This window comes from Perca flavescens, chromosome 8, assembly GCF_004354835.1.
Source record: "Perca flavescens isolate YP-PL-M2 chromosome 8, PFLA_1.0, whole genome shotgun sequence".
NCBI lineage: Eukaryota > Metazoa > Chordata > Actinopteri > Perciformes > Percidae > Perca > Perca flavescens.
The window spans coordinates 3,121,413-3,149,027 of NC_041338.1; the positions used below are offsets into that span (position 1 = coordinate 3,121,413).

The 27,615-nt window shown below is 43.6% G+C and overlaps 1 protein-coding gene across 1 annotated transcript; it reads right to left on the reverse strand.

Annotated features, from left to right (window-relative positions):
- Positions 1 to 746: 746 nt before the first annotated feature.
- On the reverse strand, positions 747 to 27,342 carry enc2 (ectodermal-neural cortex 2). The gene is made up of 12 exons (XM_028585488.1): positions 27,200 to 27,342; positions 16,568 to 16,799; positions 15,443 to 15,548; positions 13,969 to 14,214; positions 12,242 to 12,331; positions 11,855 to 12,018; positions 10,037 to 10,184; positions 7,445 to 7,641; positions 6,903 to 7,008; positions 6,645 to 6,788; positions 5,919 to 6,335; positions 747 to 1,056 (listed from the first exon to the last, which is right to left on the reverse strand). Exons 2-11 carry the CDS (start codon positions 16,747 to 16,749, stop codon positions 5,949 to 5,951), a joined length of 1,770 nt encoding a protein of 589 aa, XP_028441289.1. The 5' UTR covers positions 16,750 to 16,799; positions 27,200 to 27,342; the 3' UTR covers positions 747 to 1,056; positions 5,919 to 5,948.
- Positions 27,343 to 27,615: the final 273 nt, after the last annotated feature.

The window sequence follows — 27,615 nt, forward strand, 5'->3', positions numbered from 1 at the left end:
TTTAGTGAGAATGATTACACCCTATGTAGCGGACTTCACTTCTCTGTCACTGTACAGTCCGTGATATACGTCGAGTCAGTGAGGAACTCTGAACACTGGACCAACGACCGGTTTGAGGACTCTGCATCAAGTGTGCTCACTTATTTAGTAATGGAATAAAAATAACCTAATTAACACAAATGTGTATTCATACTTAGCCTTAACATGATCATACCATTTTTATCACTTTGTTTTTCAGCGGTTATCACGTAAACATTTCTGATGCAACTGCAGAGCCTTCCGTGTGAAAAATAAAACCTGAAATGACCCAGAACATCCACTGTTTGGCTGAGAATAGTAATATTACACGGCCCATTTTAAAGAAGAAGGTTTCCAATCGAACGCTGAGAAGCCAGATAACCCTCAGACTATTCTTAATGCAGATGATGAAGAGTCAGTGCCCCCCCCAGTCCCTTCATTAACACTGTATTGGTGCAGAAGGGATAGTAATGTAGTGAGCGTGTGCAGTGCGAGCTCTAATAAGAAGTTGAGTTCACAGGAAACCGTGAGCTGCTTTCCTCTGGCCTTTTGGTGTGTTTTTGAGTGAAGCCACTTTACAGTGTAAAGATGAAGTACATCTTTACACTGGGATGGTGTAGTAGTGAATTACATGACAGTAATAGTTATGACATTACAGAAACATGGCCTGAGACAAAACACACACACACACACACACACACACACACACACACACACACACACACACACACACACACACACACACACACACACACACACACACACACACACACACACACACACACACACACAATGAACCCTCATAGGTTTGTAGGAGTGCTCCACACGTCCATCGGTCAGGTTGATCAAAGTGTCTGTTCATTCAGGAAGCTCGGTACGGAGAGGGATTCTCTGTGTGTGTTAAGACCCGGCTGCTGTGCGGTTGGCTCAGGACTGACTGAGTCTGTGAGGTGCAGCGCGTTGTGGAAGGACTGGTCCTGTGTGGAGCTCCATCCAGTCTCAGCTTCTCCTCCAGGCTGAGTCCTCCTCAGTCAACACCTGAGGAAGACAGGAGGGAGAAAAGAGAAAGATAAGGACTTTGCCGCATGTCAATCCCCCACTCATGTTTTCAGCTGTTCTGTGAGGCCTAAGGCCTAAAAATGCCCCAAAGAAAATAATCTTAAAAAATATATATATACTTTTGAATGTGAACTCAACATGTTCCAGATGCTGTCAAAAGTCACAAACATCAACCAATCGATGAAACATGTAAACATCCATGTCATTAACATGAAACTAACAGCTGCTTCTGAATGTTTAAGGTAGGCATATCAGAACGGATAAAACCAGGATGGAAAATGTGTTTTTAAATCATTTAATAATCTATATCTACAGTTGGTTCTTCTGCAAACACACCATATGGTCATGCAGAAAGTGGACTTATTCATATTTCATACAGTTCACCCATATCTGCTTCCTCTCTCTCCTCTTCCTCCTCAAGGCTGACACTTCAGCTAAGTATTAAAAGATTTTCTGTCTCAGTAATATAATCCTGACATGTGCTTAATCCCTACAATGACTCAAACTTGCACGAGTGTGCACACTAAAGGCTAATTTATTTTCCCTTCACGAAAACACCGTAGATCTGTCCGTTTCAAGACACTATCATCAGAGAAAATGTGGGTGTGCCACATCCAATTATCTCTAACGTTACAGCCCCACATAAACCGGTCGATGGCCTGGATCTGGTAAGTGGCTTAATGCTTTTTGGGGTTTAAATACTTCTGTGGGGCAAATTACTGCAAGCCCCACAGATAAGCAAGTGGGCGTTTGTGCTGTGAAATGGTTTAATGGGTTTGGCTAAATTAGGGGGGATGTGTGTAGGAGTCATGCTATCCGTAGTACAGAAACGAAGCGTTCGACAGACAGACAGACAGACAGGCAGGCAGGCAGACAAACAGACAGACAGTTCCCTTGGAGCGAAGCATAAATCCAACGCTCCTGTGGAATCTTTCTTGACCCACATTATCTGCACCTTAATTTGCCTGTTTGCGTAGATTTTCAACCTTATTACTATCTGAATGAGGGATAAGGTGTGAAAAAACCTGCAGTTCTATCCAATATTCTAGGTGTCTCTGGGCCTCCACAAGTTTTGGAGTCTTCGGCTGTCTGCAGAACCCCGAAACTATGTCGGAGCCTCCCGGACAGCTGAACTGGGACTCTGTTGCCTGCTCGTCAGTTAACGATCGGTTAACGAGAGTCGGCTATTGGTCAGAAAAAAATCTAAATCAGCAACGCTACTGTCTACTTATAGTTTGCTCTTCATTTGTAAAATATCCCGCTCTGTGACAAGACTAATCTGCTGCCACACATTAACAGAAAAAAAGCTCTGCATTAAAACGGAATCTAAAGGATTGTGTGTCTGTGTGTGTGTGTGTGTGTGTGTGTGTGTGTGTGTGTGTGTGTGTGTGTGTGATCTTAAGTCTGGGTGAACACTGTCAGCTCCCGCCTGAAGAAGAAGTTCTAAACCTTAAAACTGTCGTAGTCACAGACTACTCATTTACATGTACTCAAGTTCTTTGAGTAAATTGTACTTGTCAGAGTACTTCTATTGCAGCATACTCTTACTTGGAGTATATCTTTAGAAAGAAAAGTTATTACTTCTAGTCAGTTACATGTGAATGCAATCATCACGCTACTTTTAGAAGGGCTGAGGTTTCAGCAGAATAACACTAAGCTTTTAGCTTTCAGCGTCAGCAGCTAATATTTCCAGACAGAGTACCAGCGCTGAGTGCAGCGGGCTCCGGTTGTAAAAGCTGGTCTGAAGTCAGCACATCAGAGAACTGAGCTGACACTGAGCAGTAAGTGTCTCTTGTGTTTACGCTGATAGGTTTAATACATTCGCGCAGAGATTAAAGGTACACTGTGTAGGAATTCCTCCCATCTAGTGGTGAAATTGTATTTTGCATTCAAACGAATAGCGCTTTCTAGCCCCTTGCTTTTTCAAATGCATGTTGCAACTACGGTAGCGGTTATGCGTCACGTTGCCTTTTATAATTCCCTTTTTCGGCGACGAGGATTCCTTCTCCTGTGGCTCGGCATAAGTCTGATACTCCATTATGAACAAAAGTGCAGTACAGGCCTTTCAAATTTGCCGGGGCGCCGACGAGCGCCTCTCACTGATCTTCTCGGTTTCAGCTGGTTTCAGTCACGTGGCGCTGGCTCTGAACGAAAACACGTTGTGGATTAGCTAGACAGGTCAGCGAGTGCTTTATGTCCCTCTCAGCCATTCATCAAAATGGCGGAACGCCTCCTTGGACTTGCCCATCCAATGTAAATACAGATAAGAAATTCTTCACTTACGAGGATAAGTCAGATCATTGGCAGAGGTCATTTTACACCAATGAGGACATATTTATGAATGAAGACATTGATTTTAGCTAATAAAATACTTAAAACACTACACAGTGGACCTTTAACATTCTTCATTCATACTTTCTGCCTTAATGTAAATATTCAAGCTAACGGTGAGCATTTAACTGGTCATGCTCACTACTGGAGCCTGATGAAGAGAGACAAAATGCTTTTGTTTCATGTGAACATGACAGATCTAATGTCTTACTCTAACATCTCACAGCATTATCTGATTGGCCTAATGAGTCATCTGCTGCGAGCCATGTTGAGAGAGACCAGACTGATTCAGCCAGTCCTCTGTGCCTCTGTTGAGGGAATCTGTGTGGATCACTCTGGTGTTAAAATAAATGAATCATAATAATATGAGCAAATGGGGTCATTAAGTCTTTGCCTCATGCCCTGTTGTGATGATAAAGAAATCATAACCATAAAAACAAAGCAAGGCCTAACCCTAAACCCACTAAGCAGTCAATTCCCAATTAGCCAGGCTAAGTGGCGCCCCATGGGGCTGGTACTGCTGCTCCGAGTGCTGGAAGTGCTACCAGGTCCCAGCATGATACACCACTAAGCATTACATCACAGCTCAAACAAGACAAGGTCAGGAGAAATGAGGACTTATTTGGAAATAGGAGAAGGTTTTGACATTGGTAACCTGCTCTAGAGACGCAGACCTATCCAGTCGCCTCTCCGTTAAACATGTTCACGTTCCATCAACATGCCGCCTGTTCTTGTAGAAACACTTTACAGGAAATAGTTGATTTTGAGCTGTTTTTTCATGTATTTTCTGATTAAATTATTACAAATGATTAAAGTCTCAGCTTTAATACAATGTCCACATTAATGTAAATGTCAAATGATTAGTATAGTTTTGTAGGCCCCCAGCCTGCCTATGGTCCCCCAGTGGCTAGAAATGGTGATAGGTGTAAACCGAGCCCTGGGTATCCTGCTCTGCCTTTGAGAAAATGAAAGCTCAGATGGACCAATCAGGAATCTTCTCTTTATGAGGTCATAAGGGGAAAGGTTACCTCCCCTTTCTCTGCTTTGCCTGTCCAGAGAATTTGGCCCACCCATGAGAGAGAGAGAGAGACATCATGGCTTTCAAACGAGCAAAGTGGCAGTTGGTCAAGGCCACACCCCCAACCTCCACCTTGCTGCCCCTCCTCCTCCTCCTCCTCCTCCTCCTCTCTCCTCCTCAATAGCATTTTAAAGCTACAGACACAGAAATGGCGCATCCTAAGTAAAGCTCATTGTGGGACTGGCTCTAGTGGCTGTAATTCTGCAACAAGGCTGAATTTCGGGAAAGAGACTTCAGATACAGTATTAGGGGACCACTAAGGTCTATATAAAAGAGACTTCAGATACAGTATTAGGGGACCAATAAGGTCTATATAAAAGAGACTTCAGATACAGTATTAGGGGTCCACTAAGTCTATATAAAAGCACCCAAAGAGCACCATGTCATGGGACCTTTAATGTTAGCGCTAATCATGACGGAGAAAGTGAGTGAGAGGAAGGCGAATAGGAAGATTTTCCACTCATGGATGATGTCATACAATGTCTCTGATTTAGGTTCTTTTTTTCTTAAAATCATTTTTTTGGCTTTTCCACCTTTAATTTTTGACATGAGAGCTAGGAGAGAAAGGGGAGAGAGAGAGGGGAAGACATGCAGGAAATCGTCACAGGTCGGATTCAAACCCTGGACCTCTGCGTCTAGGCATAAACCTCTCAGTACATGTGCGCCCGCTCTACCAATGAGTCAACCCAGCCACACCTGATTTAGGTTCTTTAAAATGGCGACAGCGACGCTTGCTACAAGCTCTTCCCGTGTGGTGATGAGACTGGGCAAGTCTTTGTGCAGACATACGACAGCTTCCTCACCCGCAGCTTCAAGCCTCCGCTATACTATACCACCTCTGGATGGAGGAGGAGTCGTCTTTCTTGTTCCGGCGTAATGAAGGAATTTTGACCCTTGACCCTGAAGCCCTGCCCGCTGCTCAGAAGGCAACTGCACACATATATTAATTACTATTCCTATATACTATACTGTATTTATTGTTTGATTGATCTTATATGTCACGTCCACGATCAATAGCCTTTTCTTACTGCTGAGGCTGGGAAGGTCTACAAAATGTAAATGAGAATCTGACGATGGATGGAGGATATTAACATGATGCACAGGATCTTTCTACATTCAGAGAAGGGCAGGAGAACATAAGTTCAGGAACAGACCTCAGAATTAAACACAACCTGTGTTTAACATGAGCAGTGTTTAGCGGTAGCCCATTCTGCAGACATCTGCACTCAAGTAATGGTTATGTGTGTGTGTGTGTGTGTGTGTGTGTGTGTGTGTGTGTGACTAGCTATAACTAATGTACAGTCTGTACATTGTCTCTTTAAGGCGAATAAACAATGACTGCATAAAAAAACCACCACCACTGGGTTGGGTCAGCCTTCAGAGAGCTGGCCATATGTGATCCATGGTGCTAGGGTCAGCCCTGAGGATGTACCTGGAATGGCTGGCTCCCGGGGTCTCCCAGTTACGCAGGAAGGTGTTTCCATGTGCTGACGAAGGCGGTGGGGATCAGTGAATAAGGCACCGTGGTGATGGAGTTCCAACTGTCTGACGTAGGGTCGTAACAGTCCAATGTTTTACAACGCTGCGTCCCAAAATAACCCCCCACCACGTACAGCTTATTTCCTGAGGCCACGGCGTGGCAGCTCATCCGTTTGGACGTCATGTCGCCTACCCGCGACCACTGATTGGTTTCACAGTCAAACCGATAAGCGGAGGCAGCGGTGAATTCAGTGTCACCGCCCATGATGAAGATCTGGCTCCCCAAGACCGCAGCCGCTGTGTATCGCCAAGGCTGGGGGCATTCAGCCGCAATATCCCAGCGGTTACCCACAGGGTCATAGCACTGGACCTAGACATAGAAGAAATAGAAGGTTGGACAGTTGTTAGGCTGTGCTATCGCCGACTCTGTTCAGGTGCAAAACTTACACTGAATTAAGGACTCTTCATTTTGGTCTGTATATGTCTTACATTATACAATTGATGCAAACACACAAACAAGTGGAGTAAAGAAAATTTTTTAACAACAAATGGTTCTTAATTATCTATTGATAAATGATACAGTGCATGTTCAGTCATAGTATTTGGGTATTTAGCTGGTTTGAATAGTGGGATGTGGGGAGTGGTCTTGTAAGGAAGGTAAACGTACAAATCCGCCAACCTTGGAGGCCTTGTCTCTATGGATGGTGGTCCCTCCAAAAACAAAGAGTTTGAGTTTGGCACTGACCACGGCTGCATTACTGACTCCGTCTTTCAGAGGAGCCATCATAGTCCATTTATTACTGAGAGGGTCATACCGCTCCACCTAGGGAAATATTTGATTTCAAACAGACATATACGGCTTACAGCAGGTCCTCACATTCATAAATACATATACAAAATATAAATTCTGAAACTTTTCACATAAAGAAGTCAGTACCTGTTTTAGGGAGACAGATGGAGAGGCAGGAAAAACTCCCGCTATGGCTGTGTGACCTCCAACAACGTAGAGATTGTTCTCCAACTCAGCTGAACCATGGCCAAACCTGGAGAGGACAATACCCACATTATGTGTGTGCATGGGCAATGTAAGGGCTGACTGTTATTGATCTTTCATTACAAACGTCTTTATATCATAGTGTGGTCAACCCTGATATGGCTGAGGTACCACTCAGACCGCAGCAGGTCAAGAACCTTACTGCCTAATATTCATCTCACTCACTCACTCACTTTCTCGAGGATGGATACCCGACCCGATGTGTGTTTGTCCTTGCAGAACCATTCATCAAATCTAATTCACACTTGGCATGCATTCTGCACAGTTGCCACGTGTTGCCAGGGTAAGATGTTTTAAGGTCAACCCCATGAAGTCATTTTCAGATTCACCCAGCAGCAGTCTGACCAACGCTCACTGGCGATAGAGTACTTGGAGATGCTTTTGTTCATTTTTCTGTTGACTTTAAAGTAACATCTGGAACTCACCTGGCTATTAGCATCGGGGCTCCTTTATACCACTCTTCATGGACAGTGTCGTAGATCCAGACGTCTTTAGAGACTCCGTTCTCCGATCCTCTTCCTCCTGTCACGTAAACCTTACATCCAATGGCACATGCACTGAACTCCTTCCTGGGGCTGGGCAGCTCGGCCTTAGGTATGATCTCCTTGGCTTTATGGTCAACCTAAAATGGTTCAACAATAGTGATTATAGGATTAGTAAATGGAATATGAGTTACATTCAATGATGGACACTTAAAAGATAAATACAAAAAACTACCAATCTAAACCTCTCCGGGAACCATCACCTTATTGTGGTGGAGAGGTTTGTGTGTCCCTATGAACCTGAGGGCTGTGTTGTCTGGAGCTGTGTGCTCCTGGTAGGGTCTCGGAGTTCGGAGTATTCGGCCTTCTTGGAGACCTTGAGTGGAGTCCTGTATGGGGCTCCAGTGGGGGACTCCATAGTTCTGCTGGGGGACTTCAATCATGGAGACACATGGAGAGGCGTGATTGGGAGGAACGGCCTCCCTGATCTAAACCAGAGTGGTTGTTTGTTGTTGGACTTCTGTGCTAGTCATGGATTGTCTATAACGAACACCATGTTCGAACATAGGGATGCTCATAAGTGTACTTGGTACCAGAGCACCCTAGGCCAAAGGTCAATGATCGATTTTATAATCGTTTCATCTGATCTGAGGCCGTGTGTTTTGGACACTCGGGTGAAGAGAGGGGCGGAGCTGTCTGGAGGAGGCCCCTGTCCGACAGACTTTCAACTCACACCTCCAGCGGAGCTTTTCGTGCATCCCTGTGGAAGCTGGGGGCATTGAACCCGAGTGGACAATGTTCAAAGTTTCCATTGCTGAAGCCGCGGCTAGGAGCTGTGGTCTTAGGGTCTTAGGTGCCTCAAGGGGCGGTAACCCACGAACACCGTGGTGGACACCGGTGGTCAGGGAAGCTGTCCAACTGAAGAAGGAGTCTTTCCGGGATATGTTATCCCAGAGGACTCCAGAGGCAGTTGCAAGGTACTGAGGGGCCCGAAGGTCTGCAGCCTCTGCCGTGAAAGAGGCAAAGCAGCGGGTGTGGGAGAAGTTTGGAGAAGACATGGAGAAGGACTTTCGGTGGGCACCAAGGTGCTTCTGGAAAACCGTTCGCCACCTCAGGAGGGGGAAGCGGGGAACCATCCAAGCTGTGTACCGTAAGGATGGGACGCTGTTGACCTCAACTGAGGAGGTAATAGGGCGGTGGAAGGAGCACTTTGAGGAACTCCTAAATCCGACTAATACGCCCTCTATGGTAGAGGCAGAGCTGGAGGATGATGGGGGATTGTCGTCAATTTCCCTGGTGGAAGTTGCTGAGGTAGTTAAACAACTCCACAGTGGCAAAGCCCCAGGGATTGATGAGATCCGTCCAGAAATGCTTAAGGCTCTGGGTGTGGAGGGGTTGTCTTGGTTGACACGCCTCTTCAACATTGCGTGGAAGTCTGGGACGGTGCCTAAGGAGTGGCAGACCGGGGTGGTCCCCTGGGAGATAATGTGGGAGGTGCTGCGGGAGTATGGGGTGAGGGGGTCCCTTCTCAGGGCCATCCAATCTCTGTACAACCAAAGCGAGAGCTGTGTCCGGTTGGGATGAGGATTAGCAACTCTAAATCGGAGGCCATGGTTCTCAGCAGGAAACCGATGGAGTGCCTTCTCCAGGTAGTGAATGAGTCCTTACCCCAAGTGAAGGAGTTTAAGTACCTTGGTGTCTTGTTCGCGAGTGAGGGGACAATGGAGCGGGAGATTGGTCGGAGAATAGGCGCAGCGGGTGCGGTATTACATTCAATTTATCGCACCGTTGTGACGAAAAGAGAGCTGAGCCAGAAGGCAAAGCTCTCAATCTACCGGGCAGTTTTCGTTCCTACCCTCACCTAGGGTAATGAAGGCTGGGTCATGACCGAAAGAACGAGATCCAGGGTACAAGTGGCCGAAATGGGTTTCCTCAGGAGGGTGGCTGGCGTCTCCCTTAGAGATAGGGTGAGAAGCTCTGTCATCCGTGAGGAGCTCGGAGTAGAGCCGCTGCTCCATCGCGTCGAAAGGAGCCAGTTGAGGTGGTTCGGGCATCTGGTAAGGATGCCCCCTGGGCGCCTCCCTAGGGAGGTGTTTCAGGCACGTCCAGCTGGGAGGAGGCCTCGGGGAAGACTCAGGACTAGGTGGAGGGATTATATCTCCAACCTGGCCTGGGAACGCCTCGGGATCCCCCAGTCGGAGCTGGTTAATGTGGCTCGGGAAAGGGAAGTTTGGGGTCCCCTGCTGGAGCTGCTACCCCCGCGACCCGATACCGGATAAGCGGACGAAGATGGATGGATGGATACCAATCTAAAGCAATTACACTGAAGAGATGTAGACCTTTTTAACTGGTGAATTGTGGATACTTCTATAACATTTTGGTGTGTATGGTTGCCAGGCTTAAATACAAAACACTGAAAGCGAATGAATATGTACTTTAGGCCAACAGGACACCTTTTACTTCAACACATGCAGAATCTTGTCACACATGAAAGCAGCTCATCCAAGTAGAAAGGCCTGTGTTTTTGTCTTTTACCTGGTATATCTTGTCACACATGAAGGTCTGGCCCCCCAGTATAAGCAGCGTGTGCCCTGCCTTACGCGGCCGGGCACAGGGACTAGTCACTACTCCGTCATTCTGAAGGATCTTCTTCTTACACTGCATTGCCTCTTCAACTATTGACCTGCAGAGGAGAGTTAAAACATGAACTGCCTTTACTAAAAGAGTGGCCTAATGGTGGTCTGTGAACAGCCACGGCTGCTAACAGGTCTTAATTCTCATAATTCTCCTTTAAAGCAGGCATTCAAACTGGTCAGGGGTCGAAAAGGGGAGAAGGATACGACAGACCCCTATCCTCTAGTGGATTTAAAATTTAACGCATCAATCTGGTGCACTTTGAGAGCAAGATTAAGAGGCTACAGTAGATCTACTGTATGTAGAAACTGTGCTCTAGTCAACAATGTTGTGTTCTTGTAAGTGATTTAACCATGAACACATTTTTGTACAGCATACATTTGAGTCATCAAAAGGAAAAGCTTTGCTAAATTTGGACATTTAATTTTGTAAATACTTATTACATATAGAGCATCCAATCTCTAAATTGACCACAACATGAAAATAATGTCCTGCATTAAACAGTAACTTCATCATTATGATCGGAGGCTCCTCAACTAATAATAGTGTCGTAATAATAGTAATAGTGTTATTTTTTAATACCAAAAGAAATAAAATAATTTTTTGGCCATTTGCAAAATAAACAAAACGATGTCCCTCTCCTTGGTGCTGTCACTTATGAACAACAGTAGGCACTGCTTCACTCTGACTGGTCTATTGGCAAATTGTAGTCCTAAATCTTCTAGAACACGAGCAAGTTCTATTTCTCTGGCTTGAGACAGCTTCAGCCCAGGATGTTTGGAGTTGCTATGGCAACAAGTGACAGCTGCCACTAGCATAGCTTTAGCTCGACGGTCCAACCAATAACCACTTCTATAATTACAACTTGGCACATCTAAACAATATCAACCATTACCGTCAACAGTCATACACCTTAGGACCGAGCTAAGAAACCGTGATTATGTAAAAAAGGTATACATAATATACATAATCCGGCCTATCTGTAACCTGCTTTTTGTCATTCTGGGTCAAAATGAAAAACCTTTTTCTTTCCAACGTTTTGGGCTTTTGGTCGACACTTTTGTGGCTTTTTTGTTGTCACTTTGTTGCCAAGTTTGTCAAGTTTTTGAAGCATTTTTGTCACTTTTTTCAACCTTCTATTATTTTTGTTTTTTTCAAATGCTATAAAATCTAATAAAATACCCAAATTAATTGAAAGTATTGAACTGATCATTTACGTTACACTAAAGAACATTGTATGGAACAATCCACGTTATTTTTTTGGGACAATTTGTTGAAAGAAACCCATTTTTTTTTTATATAGAGACTTTTTGAAAATGGGTCAAATTTGACCAGAGGACAACAGGAGGGATACTAATGTGGACAACACTGCAGTTTTAGGACTAACTTTAAACTTTTTTTCTAGTTTTCTATAATACCTGCTTTTAAGACGATAAATAAATAACATGTAAATACACATACAATGCATAGTTTGCATATTCCCAGTAGTATATTCCTTTAGACATACTGTATAAAGCAGTAGCATGTTCCTTCTGTGATACACCTGGAGCTACAGATATTCATGTGGATTAGTTGTATTAGTACTCATTTTAAAACTTACAAGCTAAATGTTAAGCTTATACAATACAATATATTTTCTGGGATTTTAAATATGCAACTTTAGATTTTCTAATCTTGGACACGAGGAAGTGGAATGGAAGAGAAAGCGGAGCGGCCTACCTGCTCCTCTTGTCGGCCATGAGCAGCTCTTCGCAGGCCACGGCCTCCAGCAGACAGTCGGACGGCAGCAGAGCCAGCCGGATGCCCCGCAGCAGCTCCGCCAAGTGCTGACGCCGAGCCTCCAAGTCGTATCGGACCCACCGCATCACGGAGGTGAACACAACCTGCCACGAGTCAGGAGAGCAATCCACCGTTCAAAAAGACAGAAAACATTTAGCTACTCTGCTATTATGGTTATTGATTACTGGTTTTCAAGAATAATGGGTGAATCCCCTCATAGGATGGAGTCATGAAGCCTTAGCCAGTTTTTAAAGAAGAGAGAAGAAGGAATGAGAAAGGAGGAAATGAAATGGAAGAGACAGAAAAGGGAAAGAGAGGATCACTCACCTGTTCATCTTCTATTTCCAGCTCATCGCTGAGAATCAGCTCCAGCAGTTTATCTTTAGACAGACTGTAGAAATCCTCAGACTCTCTTACCTAAAAAGGACACACACACACACACACACGCACACGCACAAACACACACACTTTGATTACATGCATTGTACATTAAACCCGTAAATTAAAATATCGGCTTCACATTGCTCTACTCATGAAATATCTACAGGATATGCCATCTCTACTTGAGGGATGACAGTGAGATGAAGATTGAGGCACTTTAATTTAATCGTCTTGGAAGATTTAGATTCCAAATAGAAAGCATCGTCTTCTCATGCTTTCATATGCTGCAGACTATGGTGCTACTGGGCAGCGTCCAGGCCTAAATGTGATCAGGGCACTCCTGGAAAGGAGAGCATTGCTCTCAGTGTACTCCCCCGTGAATAAATAAAAAGGTGAAAAACAAATATATACCTTATATGATATGATATACAGAAACACACGCCGTTTCGTTAAAATGTCATCATCTAGCTATGGTAAAAGCTGAAGTGCCTCTGATTGTTTGTTCCAATGAAACCTTGAGGAAGTGAGTCAGCCTATCACAGTGGGCCGCGGGGGCCCATTCAGTGCCTACAGAAATGTATGGATGACATGGACAACACCATGGGCTCTATCTTGCCCAACGCAAGGGTTAAATAGCAAATGCACCTGCACCCATCTGTGCGCCCATGGGCCTGCTGGTCTTACAGGGAGGTGTGTTCAGGTGCATTCTGGGTGTATTGCTATCTTGAGGCAGCAGGAAGAGATCGCGCCATTGACAAACAAAAACCTGCTCTAAAGTCAATAATGCAGCATTTCATTGTTATTTTAACAGCAAATTAATAAAATGCTCCTAGGCTCGTGCACAGCGTGAGCATACTATGCTTGTTACACACACACACACACACACACACACACACACACACACACACACACACACACACACACACACACACACACACACACACACACACACACACACACACACACACACACACACACACACACACACACACACACACACAGGGAAGCCCAGCAGCATATAAGCATGCTGAAGATTAAAAATAAAAATATTACAGTGCAAATTTGCCATCATATGCAATGCGCCAAGGTACAAACCTTGCTGGCTTTTAAAGGGAATGGGAACACAGATATTATCGGCCGATATTAGGCATTTTTCAAACTATCGGTATCTACATTTAAAATGGCTGATAAATGATTCTGATAAATGAATATTTAAAAAATAAAATAAAAACGGATGAAACACCCTTCAACCATGTTCTGAGTGTTGGCGTTACATAGTCTGTTCACCAGAGGGCGCTCTACAACGCCCCTGTTGGCAACACTCTTGTTATTGTGTTTTTGTTCGAAGGACTTTAATTTTCATGTCTTAAGTTGGTATTGTGTAATATATTTTGATGTTCTTCTGTTGTGACAATAAAACAAACAAGTGTATTTTTAAACTGCATTATCATTATTTTATTGAGGACTCATAAATAAACTACAAATAACTAATGTTATAAATCTGTTTATGTTTTGTTACGCGTTTCTGGATTTAAAAAAAAAATATGTATTGGCCGATTGTATTGGAATATCGGATTTTTAAATCACCAAATATTTGTATCGATATCGGCCTTCAAAATCCTTTATCGGTCGGGCTCTACTTAGATGGTTAAAATCGGGCCCTAAGTCTTTACCGTGTCATAGTGTAGCAGACACATCCTCCACGACAGCTCGTACAGCCTTTTACACTGGTGAGCGTCTGATAACAGCATCATCCCCAGGCAGTTGGAGGAGTGCAGGTTCTTTTCTAAGAACTCTGCTGCTGCGTCCCGAATGTCATGAAACTGCAACATGTCGCCCGCCTCTAGCAATGACTCAGCGTTCTCCTCATTTATGATGACTCGAGAAGAATAGGCAAAGTCCAGCAGGAGCTCCAAGACCTGGAAGAGCAGAGAATTAGAGTTAACCACTGAGATTATAGTATGCAACTGGATGACACGACCAATCGGAAGGCTCTTGAATGCCTCAACAACATCTTGGCTCATATGAGAAGTCATCGGACCACATGACATACCTTAGTGGCGCACAGCTTTTCCAACCAAGAAAAGACATGTAACAATCTGTAGAGACGCTAACTAGAGCCCTGATTCATCCTCGGGAATAAGAGAGAGAGAGAGAGAGAGAGTGACTGAGAGAGAGAGAGAGAGAGAGAGAGAGAGAGAGAGAGAGAGAGAGAGAGAGAGAGAGAGAGAGAGAGAGCAGCAACGATACAGCAAAGCGAGGGAAGACGACAAAATTAAATTTGATTTGCAGTTTCGTTCTAAGAGAGAAGAGAATAAAACGGTCCAACAGTCAGCAGATCGTCTACTGTGGAGACAGGGGCTCTGGGGGAAAAAAAAATAATTTAAAAGTCGTTTCAAATTAAAGCTGGGCAATATATCGATATTATATCGATATCGTGATATGAGACTAGATATCGACTTAGATTTTGGATATCGTATTATGGCTTAAGTGTTGTCTTTTCCTGGTTTTAAAGGCTATTACAATAAAGTGATGTCATTTTCTGAACTTACCAGACTGTTGTAACTGTTCTATTATTTGCCTTTACCCACTTAGTCATTATATCCACATTACTGATGATTATTTATCAAAAATCTCATTGTGTAAATATTTTGTGAAAGCACCAACAGTCAACACTACAATATCGTTGTGGTATCGATATCGAGGTATTTGGTCAACAATATTGTGATATTTGATTTTCTCCATATCGCCCAGCCCTATTTCAAATATTCAAATATCACACTTTCAAATATCGATATCGTCCTCAAAAACCCAGCATGGAGTGGCTCCCTGGTGGCCTTGGGGTGGGGGCAGCGACCATAAACGACAACAAACCTGGTTCATGTCATTCCATCTCTCTCTCCCCTCATTTCTCTACTTCCTATAATAATATCTAATAATATGGCATAAAGAAATCCAACGGTGGCGAAGGGAATGTCATGGGTGTACCCACATGAACAGGGCAGAGTTTCTGGGCCAGAGCGTTGATCTGAAGAGCTTTCTGATGCCATGACAGATTACAGCCCTCTGTCTGAAACACACGGAGGCTTTCACGTTCAAGAGGGGAAATAAATACACAACGACGGTCCTCAGTAAGATGAGAAGTACCTCGGGGTGTATGCTGTCTCTGAAGTTGACGTCACTGTCCAGACTTTCTCGAAGCCCGCCGCTGAACATGGCCTCAAAATAACGACTGCACGCCGCCAAGACAGCCCTGCAAGACACAAACACAGGTCACAGGTCACAGGTCCAAAGATCCAAAGGCATGAGGGATGGAATACATGGAGGGGCGGTACGTCATCAGGATACAAACTAATTATCGTATTCCATTAAAAGTAAAAAAAAAAAAAAAAGGCATAATCAGATTACGGATAAATTAAGTAAAAATTAGGAGCAGTTTAAAATAAAGAACGATGTAGAGTTGTTCCTAAACTTCTGAAGGTAATAAAATACACCCTGACTCCAGTGACACCAATGTGCTTATGTGAATCAGCTTCATAAAAAGCATATTTTTCTTTAAAAAATACACTGGGCTAAGTGTGTGTTAAGTTTAAATAAAAGCCATCCTATTGATATTTATTTTCTCTCTCGTCTTTATTTGCTAATTTTGTATTGAGGTAGTTACATTACTTTAATATTAGGATACTTGGTTTAGGTTACTGGCTACATTGTTTAATTTGACCAGTTTTCAAAAGGTTTCTATATCAGAAAATTTGGGTTTCTTTCAACCACATTGTCAAAAAAATTTAAAATAACGTGGATGGTTCCGTAAAAGAAATGAGCAGTTCACTACTTACACTGAATTTGGGTGTTTTATTCAATTTGATACCATTTTTTGGGGAAAAAATTATACAAGAACATTGAAAAAAATTGACAAAATGTCTAAAAAAAAAAAAAAAAAAAAACTCTGGAAAAAGTAACAAAAAAAACTTGGGAAAAAAGTGACAAAAACATCGAGAAAAGTGAGAAAAGGTGTCAACCAATTTTAGTTTAAAATTTTTACCCAGAAAAACAAAAAGTTGCAGGTCGACAGGAAGACAACACAAGGGTTAACAGGTAAATAATAATTGTAACTGAATACATTTTTAAAAAGGAACCCTCCCAATGGCGTCTAGAGGTTAGAAAGACAACCAAAAACAACAAACGAATGTACCGAGTGTCTCTAGAAAGGTTCCTGTTGAGTCTGTTCTAAGCCAGCGGTGAAATGCACACATGTTGCCAGCGTGTCTCTACCTGTGGCATGGGAAAGAGCGGTCCCCGGCCCACAGCGTGACATCGGTGAACATGCACTGTTTCCTCAACGTGTTCAGGTGGGTCAGGACGCTGTCGGGATGGGAAGGCTTGTGGAATAGCGAGATGTTCATGGAGCCCGTGCTGGTGCGGGATTTGCGGTTCTCATGAACGGTCACCGACATGGCGGCTTCGTTTGGCACCTCCAGGGAGTCACTTGGAACGATCTCTCCTACTGCTCGATGACAACAAGAACAGGAAAAGGAGAAGAAGGGACATTGTTGGATCAGCAGTATGCACGCACGTATACATTTCAGCTGTGGTCAAAAGGCACACCATGATACCTCCTTCTCTTGTTCGTCGGACTAGAACACGGTTAGGTGTAGATGCTGAAGGACTGCACCCCTGGTACCTGCTGTATCTCGTTTTCAGTTTTCAGAATTTTGGCATCGACATACCAAAGCATTGGTGATCGTGAAAACCATAATTGGTTGTCTATCCAACTGTGTCCAGAGTAGAGCTGAAGATGGACGGGTTCGGTCTTAATTTCTATCATTGTACACGGGCTCGGGTGGGGCTCGCGCTCGGGCTCGCGCTCCGGGTTGCGCGGTAAATGAACGGTCAGGTGATGCATTTCGATTAGCGCGAAAATGGATGTTGAGGAGGTGAAACGGAGGCTGACCTCTGGAGGACTTATTTTATTTCTTTGTTCCAACTTCCAAGTGGCCTATAGCCTACGTTAGTCATGAATAAATGATGTTAAAACATGTAGAAATGACTCACTCTTGACAAAAGGCAAAACAGCTGCGTGGGCGTGCGCACATTTGAATAATGTTTGGCTGTAAACGGGTTAGGGCTTTTAAAAAGCTGTCAATCAAAATGTACTTTTTGGGCTCTGGCCGAATTCTGTCAGGCTCGGGCATGTCGGGCCTAACTTTTAAGGCCCGCTTACAGCTCTAGTCCACGGCCAATGATAACACCCAGTGGTAGTAAAAAATGAACTAAAAGGTTCCAGACTTACTCGCATTTGCTATTTGATCTGTCGACGTCAGGCTATTTCTGTCCTCTACCACCTCGAAATCTGTTTTGGATTCTCTCTCATCTCTTCCTCTGATTTCTTCTTTACCATTTCTTTTATCTTTTGACTAGCTTATTTGTATCTAGTATTATGGGGTTCTTTTCATCTTTTTATTGCTTCTCATTTCATAATTCATCGCCAGGATTCTTCTCATCCTAGGAGACCAGGGGAGCCACTGGCCATGTTGACAAAACAGTCATCTTTAGTTATGAATCAGAGATGGCTGGAACTATGACTCAGCGGTTATCTGTTGTTATCAACTGTTTAACACATGTCTCCAAAACTAAATGTAATGGTAACTGAATGGCAACTGTAGACAGCAAACTGGTACACCATTGAATTCTACTTCACAATTGACTGTTAATAAACCGTGACAAAAATATGCACTGAGGCAGCATGATTTGCTGTTGAATAATTAATTTACTGAAAAAGATGATAGTACATTTGGACAAGTAAGTAGCTAGGCTAAATGATGTCTGTTTAAAACATTTCCCACATGTACTGAAAGACTAAGCGGTCACAGTAACAGTTCCTCTCCAGTCTCTACTGGCCCGAGGAGATGGAGCACAGTCGGTCTACAATATGACTTCTAAAGTTTAGCTGAAGCTAACGTAAGGCTTCAACAGTCTGAGTTACACATCAGCAGGATATCTTACAAAGTCTTTTTTTGTACAAAATTCAGATGGTTTTACTATCTCAGCAAGAGATAGGGTGAGAAGCTGAGTCATTCGTGAGGATCTTGGAGAGCCTCTGGTCTTTTGCGTCGAAAGGAGCCACTTGAGGTGGTTCAGCATCTGGTAAGGATGTCCCCTGGTTAGCTAACCGAGGGAGGTGTTCCAGGCCCGTCCACCATGGACTAGGTGGGGAGAATATAGCTCCACCGTGGCCTGGGAACGCCTATAGGATCCCCCCAGTCAGAGCTGGCTACTATGGCTCGGGAAAGGGAAGTTTGGGGTCCCTGCTGGAGCTGTGGCGTCTACGACCCGACCCCGGATAAGTAGGGTTGGGTATCGTTTGGATTTTTAGGATTCTGAACCGGTACTTTTAAAAATGATTCAGATTCTTAAACCAATTCTTGAAAAAACTGAAAAATATGCTTTTACATCCGTTTTGGTGAGCCCAGAGGGAAAATATGGCATTTTAAAAGTAGCCTACATTTACGGTAGCTAGCTAACTACTAACTTACAGAGAAAGGGTGATATTTTTACGTCCATTTCGGAGCGACAGAGGGAAAACATTTCAGTCAACACATTAAATGGAACCAAAATGAGGAACCGAAATCTGCGTTCTAATCCGGTCTGATTCCTAGCGGTTGCGTAGGAATCTGTTCCATAGTGGAACCGGGTTTCGGTACCCAATCCTACAGATAAGAGATGAAAATGGATGGATGGATGTTATTAAGCAAACACTCTCTGTGGAACGCCTGTATGGACAGGAATGACTCTCTCAGTGTTGAGCATGCGAGGGTGATGACAAAAATGTGAACATAACTTATTGTTATTGTTGCAATTACATCTGAAAGTTTCTGAACGGATATGAGGGACTTTAATGTGAGGTCAGTGATCAGAAGGAAACCTTTAAGACTTATAAAGCACAAGTGTGTGAAACAAAAGTAACACATCCAATAGTCGTCGACACATTTTACTCAAAACCACAAAGATCAACCACATGGTGGTGCTAGAGAAGAAGTCAGGGGATCATCAACGTGAGTAGGATTCATCCTCTGGGTACCAAAGTTCATTGCAACACATCTAAAAGTTGTTGAGATATTTTAGTGGTGGACCAACCAACAGACACACCAACATGGCCAGTTACCTTGTGCACAAAGTAAAGAACAACACATTCTCACTCTCACTGCGTAAAATACGGACGCTTGGTCAGGTGCCTTTGGCGTTTTTATTGACGCTAAACGTGCTTTATCGAAACGTGCTGGGTGTCCTGTGTTTATTGTCTATATTTTACTTTGGTGAATGTTATTCGACATGCTGTGCATGCAACAGTTTATGTTCTATCACACTAATATGGTCTTTATTTTCTTATTATACTGGGTTTAGTTTTCAGGGTGGATTTGGAGAGGAAAATAAACCTGTAGCCAGAAAGGCGCTCGGGTATGCCTGTGCTTCGAGGGAAGTATACTTATATTTTAAAACAATCACATCCTAAAGGCCAAATGCTAAATCTTGGCAGAGTCCACCACTGCTTCAAAGTATATAATATGCGAGCACTGGCATTGAACCCCTGTGATAAGGTGGAAAACTGACCCAGATCTCAGTTTGGAGCCGCACATTAAAAACATTACTAAGAGGGCTTTTTATCATCTTAAGAACATTGCAATCATTTCTTTTTCTAAAGCCATTGCAGAAACACTCTAGTCTCCCAAAAAAAGAATTGAAGTGAGGATTTGGGGTGGCAGTAGCTTAGTCCTAGGGGTGTAACGAATACCGGTGTAACGGTAAACCACGATAAAAATGTTGACGATAACAATTACCATTGTCATTTAAAATATTATTATCACGGTTGGATTACCACGGTGTGTTTAATCCTTCGCAGCTCCATCCGAGTCTCCTGAAGGTACCGCGCAGGCGCCCTGCGTAGCCTACGGTGTGCGTTTGTTGAAGTTGGAATCATGGCGAAAGGAGGAGATGACAGCGCTCAGGACATTTTTGTAATATAATAAACATGGTTACACTTTTTGAAACCATTTCAGCTTGTGGAGGCCTATCAGTGCTTTCTAAACATTTTGAACACACTTCTAAAAATGCTGCGATAATACCGAAAACCGTGATAATTTTGGTCACTAGAACCGTTTCATACTGTTAGTTACATCCCTACTTACTCCATAAGGAGTTGGGTTGGGAACCAGAGTGTTCAAGTCCCCTTACAGACCAAAGTACAGAGTGTGTAATGTGTGTAACTGAACCAAGAGAGTGAAAATGTAAATTTCCTCTGGCGGGATAAATAAAGGCATGTCTTTTTCTTCTTAAAACAACAACACAGCGGCTCTGCAGCCCGAACCAAGAAGGCAAACTTTTAATCCTGACAAAGGCAACGCATACCAGATTCACTCCTTCAGTTCTTACATTTCACAATAAAAGCCCTAGACACTGCACAAGTTTTGTGTTGATTGCTTTTACTGTGGAAGAGATATTGCAATTGCAAATTTCCCATTGAAATGCATTGAGTTAGTGGGCGAAACAAATAAACGTTGCTTATAGCGCCCCCTAAAGGCCGATCTTCGCCAAATTTGGTACAGATTATCGTCCTCAGATGTTGAACAAGGACCTCAAGTGATTTGCTGATCACATTTAATTTGGCCGAGATATATGTGTGTGGTAGCTAGCTAGGAAAATTTGTTTTGTCGTCAAATGCGCATACTTTAACGTAGCAAAATTCCTTCAATAACTTTTTGTCAGGTCCATCTGGAGATGCTATCTACCAGGTTTTGTGCAGATCGGTCGCACGGCCTAGGACGAGTTTGAAAAAGTTGGTTTTGCACATTGCACGATATTGCGAAAAGACTTTTGCGCGGAAAGGGGCGTGGCCTATATCAGGTAATTCAGCTTGATTCAAGGAACACGTGGATGTAAAAATTTCTAATGTGCAATGTGTAATGTGGGAGTTAAAGACAAAAAAGCATTACAGCGCCACCTAGTGGTCCACATGTGTAATTTTTGGTAGGTGTGGTCCATGGCCCATTGTCCATCTACCCTGTAAATTTAAAGTTGTTCACATTAGTGTAAGTGGTATATCTAGACTTGGGTCACCTTAGGTCCCATAGGCCACGCCCACTTTGACCCCTCAGTACCCCACTCTAGGGTTCGCCTCAGGATCGGCCCCAGATGGTACGCATCAAATTTCGTATAAATAGGATGAGCCGTTCATGAGATATAAACTTTTTGTAGTTGTAGCGCCCCCTAGTGACACATTTTTGAAAAACGCATGGGGTCCCTCCAGAGGGTCATGGCAAAGAATAATCTAAAGTTTGGTGTTGATAGCATTTATTTTGGCTGAGATATGGCAAAGTTGGTGTTTTCATAGTTAGCTACACAAATTAGTTTGTGCGTTATATGCACAATTTTTATCGTACAAAAATTCCTTTTATAAATTTTTGACAGGTCAGTCTGGGGATGCTAGGTTCCAAGTTTCGTGCAGATCGGTCGCACGGTCTAGGAGGAGTTCGAAAAAGTAGGTTTTTGATAAATCACGATTTTTCATGCATAAAATTCTAAGCGGAAATGGGCGTGGCCTATATCACGTGATACAGTTGGATCCAGGGAATGCGTAGATGTATTGTTTTTCAATGTCGGGTGTACGGTGTGGGAGTTATAGGGCCAAACGCGTTTTTTCTTCTATAGCGCCACCTAGTGGTGGAAATGGCTCAATTTTTGCGCCTGAGGTCCTTGCGGGGTTTTGGACCAGTCCTGAAAATGGCAACCCCCCCACCATATACGGTTTAGGCTGCAGTCGTAGTTTTAGGCGGAGAAGAAGAACAAGAACAAGAAGAAGAAGAAGAAGAAGAAGAAGAATCCTTAGAAAAACAATAGGGTTCCACGCTCCGCTGGAGACGTGAACCGCGTTGCCTTGCAACACGCGGTTCCCTTGCAACACGCGGTTCCCTTGCCCCCTCGGGCTTGGACCCCTAAAAAGGACAAATATCAAGAAAACAGTTATAAGAGACCATAGCAGCTAAAGTGAACCATCATTATCTCACATCCAAGGTAAAGAAACTCCAGGAGACACATTGACATATTGTTCAATATCTTCACAGGCAGATGGATACGAGTCTTTAACAACACACCACGATTAGAAGAAATGCTGTTTCAGCAGCCTCAACGCTGCTTTTATATGAGTGAGTGAGTGAGTGTGTGTGTGTGTGTGTGTGTGCGTGTGTGCGTGCCCATCTTCATTTGCTGACATGCAGTTTCTAGACCAGAGCCACAACAGATGAGTCACGGGGTGTTTAGTGTTTAGTGCGCGTGTTCCACAGATCACAATGCAGGCTTGACAAGAACCTCAATGTGGCTGGATTGTTTCAAATGAACAAAAGAGAAGCATGAGCACATTTCACAGTTAGCTGTGGCCAGCCGCCAGCCACCCCCCCCCCCCCACACACACACACACACACACACAGCCACACTGTGTAGTTATATGTCATAGAAGTGTAAACCAGACCACACCATGCTCAGTGTGAATGTCTGTGCTTTTATGGGCGTGTTTATGCCAAAGATTTGAGAGCACAAACTAAAGTGAAGCGTTGCTCGCTCTTCAAGTTAACCGTAGAGAGCGCACAAGCACAGATTCATAAGAGCAGAATCAGATTTGTGCGCCAGCTAGGAGAGAGTAGTGAGCGTAAAAGATGATTCAATCCAATCCAATCCACTTTATTTATATAGCACGATTTTAACAAACACAAGGTTTCCAAAGTGCTGCACAAAAGATAAAACAAAGTAAATAGATAACACAATAAAAGCAGAGGTACCCACTGTAAAATAAATGCAATAAAAAACGATTTAAATTGAATTAAATAAGTAATTATTGGAGCATGCAGGAGGAACTGGCTATATGGATTATGGCGTCACCTGTTTCAATTTGACCTGGAAGCAGAGTCTGAAATGACCTTTTTTCACTTTCTGCCACTGTGACAGGCAAGTGTTGTAGCTTGAAAAGGCTACATGCTAGTGGTCCCCTAATACTGTATCTGAAGTCTCTTTTATATAGACCTTAGTGGTCCCCTAATACTGTATCTGAAGTCTCTTTTATATAGACCTTAGTGGTCCCCTAATACTGTATCTGAAGTCTCTTTTATATAGACCTTAGTGGTCCCCTAATACTGTATCTGAAGTCTCTTTCCCAAAATTCAGCCTTGGTGCAGAATTACAGCCACTAGAGCCAGTCCCACAATGAGCTTTCCTTAGAATGTGCCATTTTGTGTCTGCCATGGGAGCTTTAAAGGTCCAATATGTAATACATTTACTGTAATAAATCAAAAAATGACCCCAATGCATCATCAGATATTAAGGAAACATGCTAAGTTGAAATACTATGTTTTCTGACAACAATACTAATGCCAGTATTTTGTCCTTTTGAAATTTCCGTTCCGTGACGGAATTTCTGTTTTGGTCTGTGTGTTGGTATCAACTGCCCAGTTTGACAGGCAGGCCGGGTTGCCAGATATACCTGTAAAAACCCAGGGATGGAACCACCGACAACAGCTCAGTCTCAGCTGACTTTTTATTACCTTAGCTAGTAGAGGGAATCTGCCTGTAGTGGGAGCCTCGATCAATCCTTGCAAAAAAAAATGGTCGGAGTCAGTTCATACTTTTAATAAAATGGAAGCGTATCTGTTCCGTGAGACACACAAGTGAACTGGCAGTCAGCTTGCTTTTGGCTGCTGTCGTGCAGTAGCACAGCTCGCCAGTGGAATATCAACAGAGCTGCTGAATAGACTGAGGCTGTTAGTAGGCTAGCATAGCTGCACCACTGGACCTGTTGCCCATGGCCACTCAGAGTGTGTGTGTGTGTGTGTGTGTGTGTGTGTGTGTGTGTGTGTGTGTGTGTGTGTGTGTGTGTGTGTGTGTGTGTGTGTGTGTGTGTGTGTGTGTGGAAGGGAGACAAGAGGTCATTACCATATTCAAGTTGCCTTTAAAAAGTAGGGCTGCATGATTAATCTAATCGCAATCACGATGTTGCTCTGTGCGAATACATAACTGTAAAATAATGTGATTTCATTCAACACAAAAGGTGTGCTGTGTGTGTGACACTGTGTGTGTGTGTGTGTGACACTGTGTGTGTGTTTGTGTGTGTGTGTGTGTGAGAGAGACACTGTGTGTGCACTCCAGTCTCCAAGTTGTAACAGCCTTCACTTTACTGCCAGAATTACCAACAGATGAAGTCACCGTGTCTTTAGAAGTTTGTGGTTCTCCGTTTATTCACTTTACAATGTCTTTGCTCTCCTCACTGGTTTATACTTCTGTGTTTAGTGTACGCTGAACCTGCCCTCGGAATTACGCTCCCCAACCAGTCAGCACACAGACACTGTGGGCAGCGCTTTTTCCAAGTCATTGCACGTTTCTAATGTATGATTTATGTGAGAGGAACAACTGACATTTCTAAAACGGAAACACAAACAGAAATGACGCATGTGTTTATTTGCATATAGAGCGAGATCCGATCACAAGTGGTCAGTGAGCTCTCTCCCTCTACCCGACTCCCATCAGAGATTCCTCCTCCTCCTCCTCCTCCTCCTCCTCCTCCTCCTCCTCCTCCTCCTCCTCACTCAAACAGAAGAGCTCACCTGTATGTGGCCCTTCAGTTGCTGAAGCTCTGATTGCTAATGGAACAACTGTGTAACACATGTTTGCCCGTGTGGGGAGTCAGAGTGGGTAGTTTAGCATTTTGAATGGCAGTGTGTTGCAGGTCAACACAAGAGATGTTATTGAAGAAGATAGCTCCCAATGTAGAGAATTGTGTGTTGTTTTTTGAACAAAGTGTGGATTAGAAAAGCAGGAAATCTGCTTTCAATTTAGCAGAAGGGTTTCAGTGGGTTGGGACATGAGTTACAGGTTCTGGTAATTGTGTCAGACACTTCTACAGACATTCAGTGAAGCAAATATCAATAATAAATTTGTTTTGGTTACAGAAGAAAAGAAATGCTTTCCCAGCGAGAATCGTGACCATAATTCTTAGGCCAGTAATCAGGAGGCACATTCTAAAGTCCATTCTGTACCAACTGGATAACTCATTTGCCACAACCAAGAAGCATGTCAAGACATGTGAACCAAAAACTGAACTTAGATGGTCATTAGGTGCTGTACAGTGCAATAATACTGTCAAAGAATTGATAATACAAAGCTCTTGTAAGCTCATGTAACTCATGCAAGCAGGGATGTCACAATGATCCCGAGGGTGACTGAAGAGGAGAAGGCCGTACCTCAGGTCCTTAAGGTAGATGCAACATTTATGCATTGAAATGTCTAAAAACAACTAAACCTATGTTTTATAGCTTATAATTTGTTGAGTTCTGTGATTACATTATCTCAAACTAGGGCTGCACAATAAATCTTTTTTTTTTTAAATCATTGTTGCGATATTCAACAACGTTATCACATACTTCCCTCACATCAGGCAGCAGAGATTCAGTCAGGCATACACAGTAGGACTGTCAATGAATATTCTAAATTAGAATTGAAAAAAAAACAACACTATCTGCCTTGCCCATTCTCATGTGGGCCATGGGTCGCTCAACTACTCAAAATGTTCAGCTCCCTGGGACAAAGTCCAGCCGGTTATGTGGAGGGCCAGTGGTGACGTTCATCATGCAGCTGGCGCCAAACCGAAAGAAAACAAACAACCGAGAGTGAAGATGAAGAAGAAGAAGGGTGATTTACACTAAGATGCCAATGGAAATGGCACCATTGCTTGCTTGTTTTTCCTGGCTAACCTCTAGCTGCTAGAAGCAGCAATGAGGCTGACTAAGTAAACCGGCGGGGACAGTAATGTTGAAAGTATTTGGTTTTAAGTAAACAGGTACACTGGGATGTTGCAAGGACATGCAGGCCTCTTCCTGCACTTTGTTCCTTTATTTTGTACTTTGTATTAAATCACCGGAAGAGTGGGGCTTCACAGTGGAGTGTTAAGGGTTAGGGTTACAGCCAGCTTAGTGCCAGCCGCATGTGTAAAGGCCTAGCATTACTCATTATTACAGTATCAGACTACTATGGACTTAATTTAAAATCAGAGACAACTTACAACACACACACACACACACACACACACACACACACACACACACACACACACACACACAGCAGGTAATCTATTCAACATGTGCAATAATGATAAGTCAATTCTTCAAAACGATGCAAACAGGTAACATTGAGCTGCATACAGATAGAGCACATCTACTATTACATAACCAAAGCATAGAATATTCTTCCCAAAATCACATGTTGGGGTGTGTGTGTGTGTGTGTGTGTGTGTGTGTGTGTGTGTGTGTGTGTGTGTTACAAAGGAAGCTACAGACACAAACAAAGGCTGTCTGCTATGACTCCCGGCTAACCTAATACAACTGCTTCACTTAGACCACGAATATGTCTAGACATGAATTATGTATACATATATCATCTGGTCCAAACGGTAAACGATCTGATTGGAAAGGCAGCAACGATAGCAGCGTGTGTCTCAGGGGTCGACAGATGATTTCTGCACATGGTGGAAAGTAAAGAGCTCTGCTGATCTCAGTAACTAAGTACAGTGTTATTAATCGCTGATCTACAGCAGCCCACACACACACACACACACACACACACACACACACACACACACACACACACACACACACACACACACACACACACACACACACACACACACACACACACACACACACACACACACACACACACTTTATTCACAATGGAAGGACCTTCTCAGGACTCTTCACCATGAACTGACCAAACAGCTGATTTCTCTGATCAAACAGCTGATTTCTCTGACAACAATATGACGTTAGCTGACTGTGCACATGAGAAAAAGCAACCACCGCGGCTCTTACTCACAGTTCTGTGCGTGTAGGTGTGAAGTTGAATCCACAAAGCGCGTAGCGGCCGCGGCTCCGCCGATAAAAACATTCCTTCTGTGTGTGTTCACGGTTAGCCGCCGGCCTGCCTGTCTCACTGCTCCGCACCAACAGCCAATGGCTCGGATGGGATCGTGACCGACGTCTGTCTCACCAATCCCTAGTGTGTCGACCCGCTGCAGGCTGCCCTCTCGGCCAATCAGAGTGAGAGTGGGCGGGATTTTAATGCCTTTGCCTAACACTTGCCTAGACCAATTGTGTGGTTGACTTTATACAAAACCAAAGCGGACCAATGAAATACGTCAACTCAAAGTGTGTCAGCCAATCAGCGGAGAGCTGATATTAATGGCGGCAGCAAAACAATAGCACGTTGGTGCTTGACAGAGTACAGATTTT